We start from the raw sequence: 15,697 nt of genomic DNA, 5'->3' as shown, positions 1-15,697 counted from the left end.
CTTCCCCAGGAGAAGTAGTTCCATTTAAACTCAATCGATTCCCCACTTCTGGTTTCCAATCTTTACTCCTTTCGCATTCACCCGGGCAAGAAGAGTGTACGTTTCCAAACCACATCAAATAAAGGGTCCGTCATTGGTAGGGATGAGGAGGGTCCTCGGAGATTGAGGCACCTTCAACCAAATCACCATCACAAAGAAACAAGACGGGAAGCGGCGGGGAGGAAACAAGAAGCGGCGCGGCCTCAGACTGCATGTGGGAGAAAGAAAAAAACGATCCTTTGATATGTTGTTTTTGAAGCACTTGGAGATAGAACAGAACAAAATGTGTTTTGGTATGCACAGGGGGGGTTGACTGGGAACTGAGAGGCAGAGATAGGGCGGGCGGGCGGGCTGGCTGGCGACATGCAGTCGGGTTGGTCTGCATGCAGTATACGACCGTCCGTGAGGAGAGAGAGAGAGAGAGGAATTGGCGTCGGAGAGATTGTTCCTTCGCAATGTGGCGTTCCGGAGATTCTGTCAAAGTGTGGCTTGAAGCTCTCGGCTCTAAAGGCGGAGCAGCAATCCTTAACCTCTGAGAGAGAGAGAGGACGACTCATCTGCAGAAATCCAGCCAGACACAAACACAGAGCCACTGGAGCCGCGAGATGCCCCTTAAAGTATGACACAGCCCGTCACTTCAGCCCCTCTCCTCGAAGGCCGAACCGGCGTTCACGCTCTTCTGGGACGACTCTTTGCTCAAATCTATATATGACTTTTTTTCGCCCCTCTTTTTTTTTCATAAAAAAGAAGAACCCATGATTTCCTGAAGCGTGACGAGCGACCGGATCAGAAAATGTACAAGACAGAGTTTGAATCGTTGTTTCGAGAGCGGGAGGGTTGGAGTTTCAATAGGTTATCCACAGACGGGGGGGGGGAGAAAAAGAAAAGCCTTCATCACCCGGCGCATAGAGCCAGAACTGGAAGAGAGAGAGACTGTGGAATGGCTGCCTGCGTGTGACAGAGGAATATACTGGGCTCTGATGCCTTGGGTGTTCTGGCCCGCTGCACTCAGGACGAGCACTGGACCATGCAGATTGCTGCCATTATGCAAAGTGGGTCTGTGGTTTCAAATAGACCCAAGTTCTCAACGCACCCTGCTGGATGCCTTTGGCTCATTTAAGAGATCTGCATATTCGATATGATCTGATTTGCATAAAACCAATATCCTAAAAAAATGTCGTGGGTTGCTTTGTTTGTCCCCTAACAACTCGACGCCGCGGGCCGGGTGGATTCTCTGAAACATGAGTGCAAAAAGTTAAGATCCAGTCTTTTCAGCATCGACGAGCTTGTGAGGACGCGTCACGCGGGACTCGAGCCCGGCTGTAATTTATGCATGGCTTTCAGCGGCCAGGCGGCGAATCGGTTTGAGGCTCACTGGAGTGAGTCACATGTGGACAAACAACAACAAAAACAGCCGATGCGTTGTGATCGAGAGCACAGTCCCCCAGCTTTAACTTAAACTTCCATTTAAGCCGCCGAAGGATCTTGAACCGGCGCCACGCCGAGAGGTCGGGTCAGATGAACTCGCCGTCTCTCTGTCGTGTGCGAGACTGCTATCCGCAATAAAAGGTCAGGGACTGGGGAACAATTTTGAGGCACCGTTTTCCCTCTTTTAAAAGACATCCTTTGCTTTGCCAGATATTCTGCGGAGATGTATTTTTTTTTCTTCATATTCATTTCATGGAACATTTGATTCGGAGCCTCCCGGAGGCTTTGAGAGTGTGGTTTTTTTTTTAAGGCCAGCCTTCGGCATTCTGTTGCAGCGTCCTCCATCACGCCATTCATGTCTCCCCCTTATCTCCCTTGAATAGCTGACCAGCGCTTTTTACGGAGTCATCGCGGCGGCCCCATCGCGGATCATTTGTTAACAGTGTGGGAGCCGAAGAGAATTGAGTTTTTTTTTAATCCTTTCTGTGCACCGTGACTTGTGTTTTAAAAAAGCGATCCATTATCAAACTCGCAGCAACAGCGTTTATTCAACACATTCAGCTCGCAGCAGAGCAGCTTGCAGTATTGTGCAATCATTTGGCAAGTGTGGAGTTGGAAGGCAGAAATAGTGAATTGGCAATGAAGACGTACCAGTTTCCTCCCTTTGCAGTAAATATGGCGGAATACAAATAAAAATGGGCTGAACTCTGAGCTAAAGATTCACCAAGAAGCTAAACGCCGTAGGCCGGCTCGAATCTGTGTGAAACATGCAACACTATCAGTTTGTCAGCGCACGGCACAGTGTTTACTGTTGGAGACGACTCCGAGCCGGGAAGCTTATTCCCCCAGCAGCAGATTTATTATCATTCAGTTCTTAGTTATTATTCGGATACAGTTTGTTTATGTGCAAGCGAGCGGTTCCTCCTGTACTGCTGGGTGTTACTTTGGCACCGTGGGAATATAAAATGTGGAAACCACAGGGATTTGTTATTGGGTGGTCCAATCGGCTCGGTGTTCAGGAGATCCGAGGATTGAACTCTAATGAGGCGAACAGGAGGAACTCAAAACACCAGGAATTCAACTTTTAGACTACTTAAAAACTGCTACTGGTCCCCAGGGGGTACCCGTCGTCTTTAGGGTTAAACAAAGAGGGCAAATTATGACAAAATATGAAGTACAGTATGTTCATCTAATTACTCGTCAAAATGTCCCATAACTCTTGAAATACGACACAATCCCCCAACAAGTATAATGTCAGTTGTTTATCCCCGACTTGATGTATGGGTAAGAAAACCAACAACACTTTAATATTATCTTAATGTGATCAACTAAACTCAGAAAAAGGTCAAACGACAGCGGGTAATGGCCTCTAGGTCCTTTATGGCAGGTGGGGTTGAAGAATATTCTCTCTGCCATAAACTGTCACATTTATTCATCCCTGTTGTGAGGAGCCATGTTCTCTCACTAACACACACAACCTCCCCCCTGTGCCCCCCCCCAACAAGGCACCTCGTGTTGGCCTTTGTCAGAGCTGGAGAACAGAATAGAGTGTGACTCATTTCAATATGTCGGCGTCGATGAGCTCATTTCCAGCACATTTTAACTCTCGTTATTTACTAAGTAGTGGATAATACTCTTGTCAAGAACTAATCTTACATATTTTGGAGGTTGCCCAACAGTAATCTCCTTGTAACTAACTTAATTGAAGATTGCACATTGTGTTCTCTTTGATCTGCTTAATACATTTCAACCTGCGGTGGAGTATAAACATCCTCTCAAAAATCAATTTGGCAAATTGCTTCTAAAGACATATTATTATTGGTGATTGCAGACTTTCAAGCACTGCCGCACACCTGAGCAGCAGGTCGCATCACATTTTTTCCGGTTCATTTTCGCGTGAGTAGTCGTACCCTTGGAGTAATGAAGGGGATATAAATGTAATAGAGGAAGCTTGTCCATTGAAAGAAGGATAATCTCGACACTTGGAAGCAACACTGTGTAAAATATATCTACAGCTGTACAATAGTGAATAAGAAAAAAAAGCAACAAAAAAATAAGAAAAATTAGCACAACATTTTACATTTAAAAAAGCCCCTTTACAGATATGGGGTTAAAAAGGGTCATATTAAACAATATAGAAAGAAGATAGAAACACAGCGGTTGCCAATGAGATTCGTCTTCTCTTCGATGGCCATAAAAAATGAATGTGCAACTGACATGAAAGTGTCACTCTGCAGACAGTTTGGGAAACACCCATCAGAGATCAGGCTGACACTGACTAAAATAGCTGGTTTGGATATTGGTAACAATGGACCTGATCTATTCAATCACATTCTATAAATACATATACTTTGTATACTAACTCCTGTTTAAGTTTAAGAAAAGCTATTGTTCTTAGAATGTCATATGTTATATTTTCTATTTGAGAAGCGAGATTAACGAGCGTCGAAATAAGAAAATAGAATTTGGATATTTTTCTTTCGCTTCACGTTTTTTCATCCACTGCTCGTCTCCTTTTGCAAGAATATCTTAATTACATTTTCAAGAATCACACCGTGTGCTCAATTTCCCTCGAGGGTTTTCAGAGGAAAAATCCAAACTACGTTGATCCAAAGTGTAATTTCATGTTGTGTTGTGTAATTGATTTAATGCAGCTTCTTAACATCGGCCAGCCTCAGTTGCGTCTGACAGTTCACGGGTTCATGGCGTGAAAACAGGGACCCTGCTCTCTCCAACCTGCCAAGTGGTAATTGGCCAACCATTTCCCTCAAATTGCAGTCTGCCACAGGGACTGCAAAGGCGTCTTAAATTGTGGAAAAAATAATTGGTGGGGCAAGAACACGGAGGGCTTACAGTAAACATGAATCATGGGCTTCCAATGCAACATTGCAATACCAGCTAATGCAATGTAAGTATATTTCTTATGCTGATCAAACTGTAATGAATGTCAACCATGTGTTCTTGTCTTTCGCAGGTTATTCCTCCGTGCACATGAGAGAGACTCAGATAGGAAGACAGTGGCAGAAACAACAAGATGAGACCATTTAATGATGGTATCCGCTGAGGAGGGAAGCACAAGCCAACCTGAGGCGGTTTTCACGGCAGGCAAACCTCAATGAAAGAAACCCAGTGCGAGGGCTGATTCTCAACATCCTTCTGATTGCTACATGGGGACTTTACCATCCATCAATGAGGAGGAGACAAATAAAAGGATTTTTTCTGGCTCGGAGAACAGTTGCACATCCGGCTGACATCCCAACAAAATCTCAGCTGCACTGAAACCACTTCGGTATCACCCCTCCTCTAATTTATTTTGGGCCCTTCACATAACTCTCAGAGAAGCACCCATGGCCTGCAGCTCAGGTGTGGTGATGAGTGCCTTGTTTTGGTCTGTAGCCATTGTGTATTTGACTCGTATCGGCAGAGTCAGCGGAGACTGCTGGCTAATCGAGGGTGAAAAGGGCTTCGTATGGCTTGCAATTTGTAGCCAAAACCAACCGCCTTATGAGGCCATCCCGCAGCATATCAACAGCACCATTGTGGACCTTCGTCTGAATGAGAACAAAATTAAAACCATCCAATATTCTGCCCTGAGTCGCTTTGCCAACTTGACCTACCTGAACCTGACGAAGAATGACATCTCCTACATAGAGGATGGGGCCTTTTCCGCTCAGTTCAACCTGCAAGTCCTTCAAATGGGCTTCAACAAAATGCGGAACCTGACCGAGGGGATCCTCAGGGGTTTAGGAAAGCTGCAGTACCTCTACCTCCAGGCCAACCTGATCGAGACTGTGACACCCAATGCCTTTTGGGAATGCCCCAACATCGAGAACATTGACCTCTCCATGAACCGAATCCAGCAGTTAGACGGGTCCACGTTTACCAGTTTGACGAAACTGACCACCTGCGAGCTGTACACCAACCCCTTCAACTGCTCGTGTGAACTCCTTGGTTTCGTCAAATGGCTCTCGGTTTTCCCAAACAGGACGAATGAGCGGATGGTCTGCGACTCCCCGCCCGGCGTCTCCGGTTACAGTTTACTGAGCCAGAATCCGAACAATCCGACGCATCGGAATGCACTTCACATGCTCACCACCGTGTGTACCGACGACTATGTGACACCGTTTATTCTGATGCCCACCGAGCCCATGACCCCACCGCCGGACTTGACACTATGCGGGATGGAAGACTGTCCCTCGGGCACGGAGCCAGAGGACATCACCATCAGCAACCACAACGACGTGGAAGTGAACACCCTGATGAAACTGAAGGAGGTATCGAACACGGGTGCGACCATCATGGTTCAGATTCCTCACCCCTTCAAGAAGATGTACATCCTGGTTCAGTACAACAACAGCTTCTTCACCGATATTCAAAACCTGAAAGCTATAAAGGAGGACATTGAACTAAAGAACCTCAAACCCCACACTAACTACACGTACTGCGTCGCTTCGATACGCAACTCCCTTCGACACAACCACACCTGTCTGACAATCACGACCGGCACTCTGAAAGGAAAGGTCACAGATGTAAACAATGCGATGGCCACTCACTACATTATGACCATTTTGGGCTGCCTCTTCAGCATGGTCATCTTCCTGGGCGTGGTCTACTATTGCTTGCGTCGGAAGCGTCGGCAAGATGAAAGGAACAAAAAAGCCGACAGCCTGAAGAAAAATATAATAGAACTCAAATACGGACAGGAGATGGAGGGAGCCACTATATCTCGAATGTCCCAGAAGCAGTTGTTGGCCGGGGAGAGCATGGGACGTATGCCGTACCTGCCATCCGCGGCAGAAATGGAGCAGTACAAATTTCAAGAGATAAGCGACACTCCGAAAATGATGAAAGGAAATTACATGGAGGTGCGAAGCATGGAGCGCCATGAACGCAGGGAGTGCGACATGGGAATGGCCGGGAACAGCCAGGGGTCGGTGGCGGAGATTTCCACCATTGCGAAAGAGGTGGATAAAGTCAATCAGATCATCAACAACTGCATCGACGTTTTAAAGTCAGAGTCCACGTCTTTTCAAGGGAAATCCGGCGCGGTGTCCACGGCGGAGCCCCAGCTCGTCCTAATATCGGAACACCCGCAGAGTAAATCTGGCCTTCTTTCCCCGGGGTACACGGACAGCTATCACCACTCCCTGCAGAGGCGTCGGACCTCGGACATCTCGCCGAAGAGGCCCAGCACTGCCACGGGGGGGCCCATGAGAAGCCCGCGACCTTACCGCTCGGAGTCCAAGTACACGGAGAAAAACTCCCCAAAAGGAGAGACCCTCCTCACCGCAACGCCCGCCGCCGCCATCCTGAGGGCCGAGGCCGAGAGGATCCGCCAGTACGGCGACCACCGGCACTCGTACCCCGACGCGCAGATCGAGGAGCTCCGAGGTCCCGACGGCCACAAATCCTCCATGTTGGAGCCTCTCACTCACTCCCGCTCCAGAGAATTAGCATATTCCCAGCTGTCTTCGCATTACCACAATCAGAGCTACTCGTCCAGTCCCGAGTACTACTGCAAACCCTCGCACAGCATCTGGGAGCGATTCAAACTCCACCGGAAACGGCACAAAGACGAGGAGTACATGGCGGCGGGCCACGCGCTGCGTAAGAAAGTCCAGTTTGCAAAGGATGAGGACCTGCATGATATTTTAGACTACTGGAAAGGTGTATCGTCCCAACAGAAATCATAACCTCTTTAAGGCGTTTTTTTTTTTTTAAATGGACCGCACATTGGCGAGATGACACGGGAACCTCATGGTGACGATTGATTTCAATGGATACTTCCATATTATAATCAACGACTCGCTCGCGTGTGTCACATTCTCCTTTGACTGTGAGGAAAATGGGTTCAAGAGTCTTTAGATTGTCATATTGTGTAAAAGCATTCATCGGAAAGACTTTTATCGATTGAAGAGAAAAAATATATATATATATATATATATATGTTACAATGGATTATAGGTTTTTTTGGGTATCGCATGGCCAAGTCCTGTGACAGTGGATTTGCTGTTGTGTAATATGAAACTACTATCTGAAGATATGTCTACTGAAACCTCAACAGTTTTTGAGGAATTATTTGGACCCTTCATTCAAAAAATATTGTCTTCCCCTCCCCCCGCATATATTAAATTCAACAAAATCTATGTACAGATATGGATATCTATATTTGCAATGTTTGTTGTGTAAATGGATGAAGTATTAGTGGAGGAATCAGGTTTATCAAATGGAGCTCTGTTGCTGAAGAACGGACACTTTAAACCTTTCATTTTAACCATCGCCGCCTGTTTTTTTAAAGAAATATTTTCCTTTTTTTTTTTTTTAAGCTCTTACATGCATTTAAAAGATCCAGACGGATTCAGTTTCAATGTCCCCTTTCATCACACGACGCAGTATTCACTGCATGGAATCTGACAGACTTTATGCAGACTTTATGCTCCACGCTGAGAGGAAAGTCTCCATCATCAGTTTCTCGAACCATCATTTGTATCTTTTAGTACCAAAAGTATTAAAAAAAGCTGAAATGTTTACAATATTTCTGTCTGGGAATCGTAAAAAAACACACAGCGGTAAGTCTGTTTTTTCTCTCCTTTCTTTTGATTGCATCAGTTACTGAAAACATTGGGAAACATTCATATCCACATCCAGAACACGGTACCGAGCGCCTCCTGTGAACCACTAACATTCTGAAGGGGAGGCGGCTGTTCTTTGTCACCTGTTGTGTAGGTAGAGGCAGGAAAGCCCGATGGATGAATGTAACAGATACATATTCTGATCTGTCTACGGCAGCTTTTATGTACAAAAATATAGATATTTATTTCTTGCTATTAACGACTGTTTTTTTTTCTTCCTTTGCTTCAATATTTTTCCAGTGTGTTGAATTGCATAATGTTTGATCCGATTAATGCTGGAAGTAGTTTGTTCTCCGGATGGGCCTTGTTGCTTGCTGAGACGTTTTTTGTTTTATTTACTGCTAGGCTGTTAATAAATCTTTTTGTATATTATATGAAAGCTACGTACCAGACGAAATATCGACGTGCTAGAGTAAAATTTCAGAATTTGAAACTGAATCCTCTGACTTACTGGCTGTGAATTTGTATATCATGATTTTTAGTTTTTTTTGCAAATATTAATATTAATATAATTTTTTTCTCATTTGTGAGGTGTTTGTGTAACGTATTCCAAAACGAGGCTCATGATGACTCACTCCATATTTTCACGGATGATCAATTAATCTGTATTTCAATCCTGAAGAATTGTAATAACGTAACATTACGAGGGTTTATTGAAAAGTAGAAAACAGCGTGAATATGAAACACTTCAATAACAACGAAGGAAAAGCAGGACAGACCAACTCTAGATGATGACGGGGGGGGAGGGTGGAGACTCACATATTATGAAACTCTTTATTCTCCCCTTTGGGCATTGAGTGTGTAAAAGTACAACTGCAGGCATAAGTTATCCCTTTTGGTATTTTGTCCCGTCACAACGCTGCATCCATTTCATGGACGTGTGTCATAACGCTGCTTTTACTCATTAATGTGAGCTGAAGCATTCATGAGCCTAGTGTGAATGTGTTATGTAAGCGCCTTCTGAAGTGGTAACTTGGTTGTGTGACTTAATATTTCAACCGCCTTAAGATTTTTGGGATATGTGTATTAAGTGTACATTTCCTTTTGTTTCATTCCAATGTTGATATTGTTGACGAGTCTCCATTCGTTGTTGTTTTTATAAAAGCGTTTCAGTATCCTCTGAGAGCTGTCAGGTTTCTAGTTCATTTAGCGACATGTTTTTTTTATACTGCGTATTGTAGCACTTCTGTCACTTCTGTGTCTAATAAGAGTGTTGATAAAAACCTTTAGAAAGATCAACAGTTGTTGTTCCAGTGCATCAAAACAAACAAGAGCACAAACATGTGTTTTTTTATTATTTTATTTCTTAATACTATGTTATCGGCTTTCAGACAAAGTACTGTGAAATAAAGTTAAGGGTGCACATACAATAAACGCCAGCATCGTTATTATGACTTCAGGCCAGAATCGCTTCAAGGGTTCTAACCACCGGGTTCTAACCACTGGGTTCTAACCACTGGGTTCTAACCACCGGGTTCTAACCACCGGGTTCTAAACACTAGGTTATAACCACCGGGTTCTAAACACTAGGTTCTAACCACCAGGTTCTAAACACTAGGTTATAACCACTGGGTTCTAAACACTAGGTTATAACCACTGGTTTCTAACCAGAAGGTTCTAACCACTGGGTTCTGACCACCGGGTTCTAAACACTGGGTTCTAACCACCGGGTTCTAAACACCGGGTTATAACCACTGGGTTCTGACCACCGGCTTCTAAACACTGGGTTCTAACCACTGGGTTCTAACAACTGGTTTCTAACCAGAAGGTTCTAACCACCGGGTTCTAACCACTGGGTTCTAACCAGAAGGTTCTAACCACCGGATTCTAAACACTGGGTTCTAACCAGAAGGTTCTAACCACTGGGTTCTAACCACTGGGTTCTAACCAGAAGGTTCTAACCACCGGGTTCTAACCACTGGGTTCTAACCACTGCATTCTAATGTTTGCAGTTTTGAGATGAAGATAGAAAGATAAACGAAAACATGAAAGAAAGAAAAAGGTAAGGAGGAAGTTCTGTCATCAGAAATACAATGTTTAAATTTACATTTAAAGATGTTCTGTTCCTGTTCCAGTCAGGTAACGAACAGGGATGGAATTAGATTTTAAAAAACAACATTGACCAATCACCATTACCGAGCTGCTCCGGTGGGATTGCGTCACACAAAGCAAACAAAGATCCGGCTAATGACAACAGCTGTGCTGTGTGATCGGCTATATTGCCATTTAAAATGAGTGATGACAGAGATTACAGACAATTACAGGTGACAAAAGGTGCAGCTTCTAAACATCTGAGACCACAGCCAAAGGAAATGTGTGCATGATTGTAAAACACACACACACACACACACACAAATATACAAATGTAGTGCTGAAAAACTGCTTTGACTGTTTCCAGGAAGCATTGAAACAACGACTGAGCCGAAGCACGCCCGCACCACGCCGACTCACCGATCAGTTGGTTTCATCCACAAGTTTCTCCATCAAAGGAATGGAATAGATTAGATTAGAAAACTTTATTATTTCCCAGTGGGGAAACTCATGTGCTACAAAAAATGCATACAGACAACAATAGACACAGAGCACAACAGACAAGAAACACACGACAAGGAACAAACAAGATGCCCCATAAAGCATCACACCATCAGGAAGATGCTGAATCTAAATAAATAAAAACCTAAAGGTGTTCATTAAATCATCAAATCACACAGAGGCATCCCTTTAAATCAGGTCAAAGTGACTACTGTCAAGAACCAGTATCGAGGAAGAGCCAATAATAACTTTATTAATACAGCACCTTTCAAAACAAAGTTTACAAAGTACTCTACAGAGAATCAAGGCAACACATATAGAATGGAGAAATACAAATATAAAATTTAAAACAGACAAACTAAATTAGAGGAACCAAAGAACGGCATCAAAGGACGACATCACTTCGAAACTGTTCTATAAAAATGGGTTTTAAGAAGCGATTTAATCGAAGTTACTGATTCTGCGAGCCTTCTCCCCTCTAAAGAGGCCTTGGTAAAAGTTCCTGAGAGTAACTTTAAGCATATTAGGTCATATTGTAATATTCTATATTCAAGTATAATTAGTCAAACGCCTCCATTAGTTTAGGAGAGACCCGCCCTTGACACAGCACAACGTGTTCAGACCTGCGTTTTGGCCGGCTGCCATTTTTTCCTCATTAATGCACAACTGTATGCAACAATAATCTGAATCCGATCTCCCCTAGGGATTGAACCTTTGACTTAAGTGTGAACCTCGGCGTGTTCTTGAGTAATTAAACCCCCGTTTCCTGCCACACACACACACATCTCGAGTGTGACTCTCCAGGTGGATTTTTTATTTTTTCACACCCTCATTTGACTCAAAGATGAGTTTTATTACAATTATATGACATCGGCGACGCTGGAGATCTCCCCCTGAAAATCACATCATCTCTTCTTTCATGTCCTGTAGGTTTAATTTAAATACAAACCGGCGGACATGTTTCACTATGATTAGGTTAATAATGACATTACGTGCTGAACAAGTAGATTAAAAACTCTTGAGAACATTGTTTAAGTCTGTCTTTAAAAAAAAATCGTCGACAGGATATTGTTTTGAAGTCACTGAAAACATTAACCTTAAATGTTAGGTGTCAATGTGAATATCAAAGTGTGTTCCCTGGCTTTTTTACACCCATCAGAGCGGAAATAAAGTGACAAAATGTTGCCATTATCATGAATTTACAATTACAACTACGAGAAAAGGTTAAAAGTCTTCTTTTGAAAGCTTCTTTTTCATGTCCTCACTCCTACTTTGAGTAAAAGGAGAAGTCTCGCTCCCTTCAGAGTGAACATCCCAATATTAAAGATTCTGTGTGCTTCCTGGTCCTATTTCTGCTTTCCTGGAGCATAATGAGCAGCAAACACTGCAGGGCTTCAAGATGTATCGGAGGCCAGGAAACAAGCCGAGGTTCATGTCCGAGGCGGCCTTCAATGCCACGGCAGCTGGTTGACGCTGTATTTTTTCCCCGACTGATTCACTTAGTTCACTTCTGACCTCATCAAACCAGAGTCAATTCTAATTCTCCCGATAAACAACAACAACAACATCAGTTCATTACCTGCAGCTAAAAGGAGTCTTTCCTTCCTCCAGAAAGCAATGAAATGCAACAACAAAGCAATAAGCGCGCTGCTTTGCTTTACTTCACCTCGGCTCGTTCACAGAGCCGCTGCCTCTCTATTGCAATCGGCTTGCTCCGTGTTTCTCGGGGGAAATGAAGCGGGGCGACTGTGGAAGGAGTGGACTTTGATTTGTTGTTGTTATTCTCATCACGGAGCAACAAGAGGTTCAGCGTTACGGCCCAAATTACATTCCGACTCAACTCCTCACCGGAGCTGCATCGACCTCCAGGACTGGAAAGTTGTACGTACGGCGGCTGTGTTGATTTGTGCCCGTTTATAATACAAATGAAATGATTAATGAAGGTGCAACTTTCCAAATTCAGAGCATATTTATGAATATTTAATCATCCGGCCCCCCAAAAAAATCTATAATGGAACCTTAAATAAAAAGTACTGTTCATGGTATGCACTCTACTTTATCTACTTGACAATCCCCCAATTTATAGGTGCAAAAGTGACAGTTTTAGACTCTATAGATTATATTCTATAGTCTGCTTTGGAGCAGGGTCAGCAGAGATGTCTTTGAACTTGAAATCCATCCAAATCCATCACCAACCGGTGAAGAATCGTGTTGAGCATCACAGCTTGAGGAGATTCGTAAATGTCCGAAATTCCCCCGCTCTCGATCAAATGACGGAGTGACCGAGTGTTTATGATGATGAAGGGAATAATAATGAAAGCCAGAACTGGGGAGGGATTCAGACCCGGAGCTCCGACATGTCACAGTTGAGAAAGCACTGATCACAGAACTGGGGCGATACCCAAAAGGCTTTATCCTGAACTAGCACATGTTTTTAACAGCAAGAAATGATGAAAAAAAGATCAAACTAATCCAGCTTTTATGCTGGTTTTTCATCCCCTGGAAGAGCGACATTGTGAAAAGACGAAAAGACCATGTCCACAGTCCAGGTGGGATACAAGCGACAAACATTTTCCAACATCGTAGAAACAACGTTCCCCGCGAGAAAGATAGTTTTTTTGCTCGTGAACACAGCTGCCCGTCATGTTCTCTGTGAAGCTTCGCGAGGGAGACCCTGTTTCCTGTTTCCTGTTTCCCTAGACGCGCACTCATGGGCTGTCAGGACTAAAGCTCTGCGTTTATTCGAGGAGAAGGAAAACCCCACAAGCTGCTCTGCTCTTGTCATAACGGGATCATCTGTGAAGAACAGAGGGCTGAACAATGAGATATGAGATCAAAGCACGCAGGGTGATGTAACGGACGGATCAAACTCGCTCTGGAGGGCGATCAAACAAGCTAAAAATAATTTCCGGCGCGGACGGTGACTAAAAACACGCCTCTAAAATGTATTTTTATAATAGATATGAATCTACCTGTGAAAAAAAAAAACTTTTGAAGTTTAATGGAAAAGGATTATTAATACAGTCATGTCATAGAGCCGCAGCATCTTCATAATGTAGAGCTAAAGAGGGCCTCCTGCTACTCTCTCTCTCCCCCCCCCCCGCCCAAGAAAGAGCACTATGAATGAATCTTTCATGTGTTCACCGAGATGGTGTTGAAGCCTGTGATCGATGAGCAGCTTCTCGTCGATCGGCTGACGCTCTTCACTCTTGTTAGGGCAGATTTATGCTGATGGATTATGGAGAGGACCCGGGACCCGCTCATTAATACGCAGGGTAGGAGACGAGTGCTCTAAGAGGAAGAGGGAGTGAAGGATCCTTCACGTGGTCACGGGGACCAGCAACAGAACACAGGAAGGAAGGAGAGGAAGGAGAGGAGGAACCGCGGAGCGGGAGAGCACCGACGGCTCATTACGGAATGAAAGTCAAAGAAATCAAAGAGTTCTTCACACCCTGGGAAAATATAAGCAGTGTGCCCACACGGGGTCACGTGACTTTCATTGCCGGGAACTTTTGCTTCTGGCGATAATGAGACTGCCTGTCTCTTCCCCTCCATCTTGGGTCCTTGTTCTCTTTTTTTACCTTTTTTTATCCTGCCAAACAAAGACTCCTCTGATCATAACGGAGAACAAATGAGAGGAGGAGGAGGAGGAGGAGGAGGGAAAAATCAATGGTTCGATTCTTATGGAAGATTAAATTCTTTCCGGCTGTAATTATTTCCTCCTTTTATCTTTATGAGTCCTAACCACTCAATCAGGGCGGAGCCGCCTTGACCCCGGGTCAGTCCATCTAAGATGATGGTACAGTTCACACGCCATCGTTGAGTCCATCATCTGCGCATCATCCGCTCGCCGAGAGGGTTATCGGCTGCAATCTGCCTTCCTCCAGGTCCTGTTCACTTCAAGCGGCCAGAAAGGGCGGGTCGCCCCCCTCCCACCGACCCTCCACCCCCCCCTCTCCTCCCCCTCCTGAGGAGGGAGGGGAGCCATCATGATCCAGGCTCGCCACCACCATAGCTTTTTTCCCGTTTCGGCGGGCTCATCATGGGACAATGGACCTGACTGACTGACTGGGACTACCCCCACTACTTCACCTCTTCCTCTCTCTCCTCCTTCTTCCGCTCCTTCCCTCTCCTCTCCTCTCTCTTCCTCCCTCCCTCCTCCTCCTTGCGTTGAAAAAATTCCTCGTTTGTTTCTGATTCTTTCAACGCAGCACGTTGATCATTTCCCATATTCAATAAAGGGAAACATGTTTCCAGAGACCAGTGAGAGGAGACTGGAAACCCAAAGCGACTTCACGTCTCGTGTCCCGCTCTGTGTTTACGTGTTGAGTGATGACGTCATGGGGCACGGTGACATGTGGAAGGGAGGGAAGCGCAGGTGTGACAACCCAGTTAGCGTCGGGCTCCCCGGTGCCTCTGCTTCCTGTCACGGCGCCGCGGCTCACCGGGACACCTGCACGGAGCGGATCGCTCTGTAATCAGGAACACCTGGGCTGCTTCTGCTCCAGGAAGTCTGAAGAGCTGCTTTAAAAAACACACACATGAAAACAATCATGATCAGACGACTAGAAAGTCGCTCTCAGTGGAGCGCAGGTCTGCGGCAGGTGTGTGTGCAATGACCACTGCTTTAATGTTTAATTAAATCAATGCAAACCATGATTAGCCCCCCCCCCCTCAATGTGTAGCAGACGGGGTTTTATGGGGCACATCTCACACACACACACACGCTGTAATCTGTGCTGCGTTTATTTAGTTTTAGTCAAAGTTTCCTGATCAAACAGTTGAAGACCTGCAGGTGTCTCAGCCGCCATGTGAGCGAGGAGGCAGCAGGCAGCCGATAAAACAGGCAGCAAGAAACGGGAAGGAACAGGTGTTCAGAGGAAGTGGAGGTGGTTGAGCACATACAGTCTGCTGCAGCCGAACACACACACACACACACATACACACACACACATGCATACACACACACACACAAATACATACACATACACACACGCATACATACACACAAACACATATACATACACATGCATACACACACACGCATACAAACACACACATGCATA

The 15,697-nt window shown here is 44.9% G+C and overlaps 1 protein-coding gene across 3 annotated transcripts in view; it reads left to right on the top strand.

Annotated features, from left to right (window-relative positions):
• elfn1a (extracellular leucine-rich repeat and fibronectin type III domain containing 1a) overlaps positions 1–9,338 on the top strand; it is a 74,500-nt gene extending 65,162 nt beyond the window's left edge. For all 3 annotated transcript variants that reach the window (XM_056408003.1, XM_056408001.1, XM_056408002.1), the window contains exon 3: positions 4,442–9,338. In XM_056408003.1, coding sequence (XP_056263978.1) covers positions 4,815–7,160 — 2,346 coding nt within the window. In that variant the 5' untranslated portion in view covers positions 4,442–4,814 and the 3' untranslated portion in view covers positions 7,161–9,338. The remainder of the gene's footprint in view (positions 1–4,441) is intronic.
• The last annotated feature ends 6,359 nt before the right edge of the window (positions 9,339–15,697 follow it).

Source organism: Pseudoliparis swirei, chromosome 23 (assembly GCF_029220125.1).
Source record: "Pseudoliparis swirei isolate HS2019 ecotype Mariana Trench chromosome 23, NWPU_hadal_v1, whole genome shotgun sequence".
Classification (NCBI taxonomy): Eukaryota; Metazoa; Chordata; class Actinopteri; order Perciformes; family Liparidae; genus Pseudoliparis; species Pseudoliparis swirei.
Note: the sequence above shows the minus strand (reverse complement) of the source record. Positions and strands in the feature narration are given on the sequence as shown.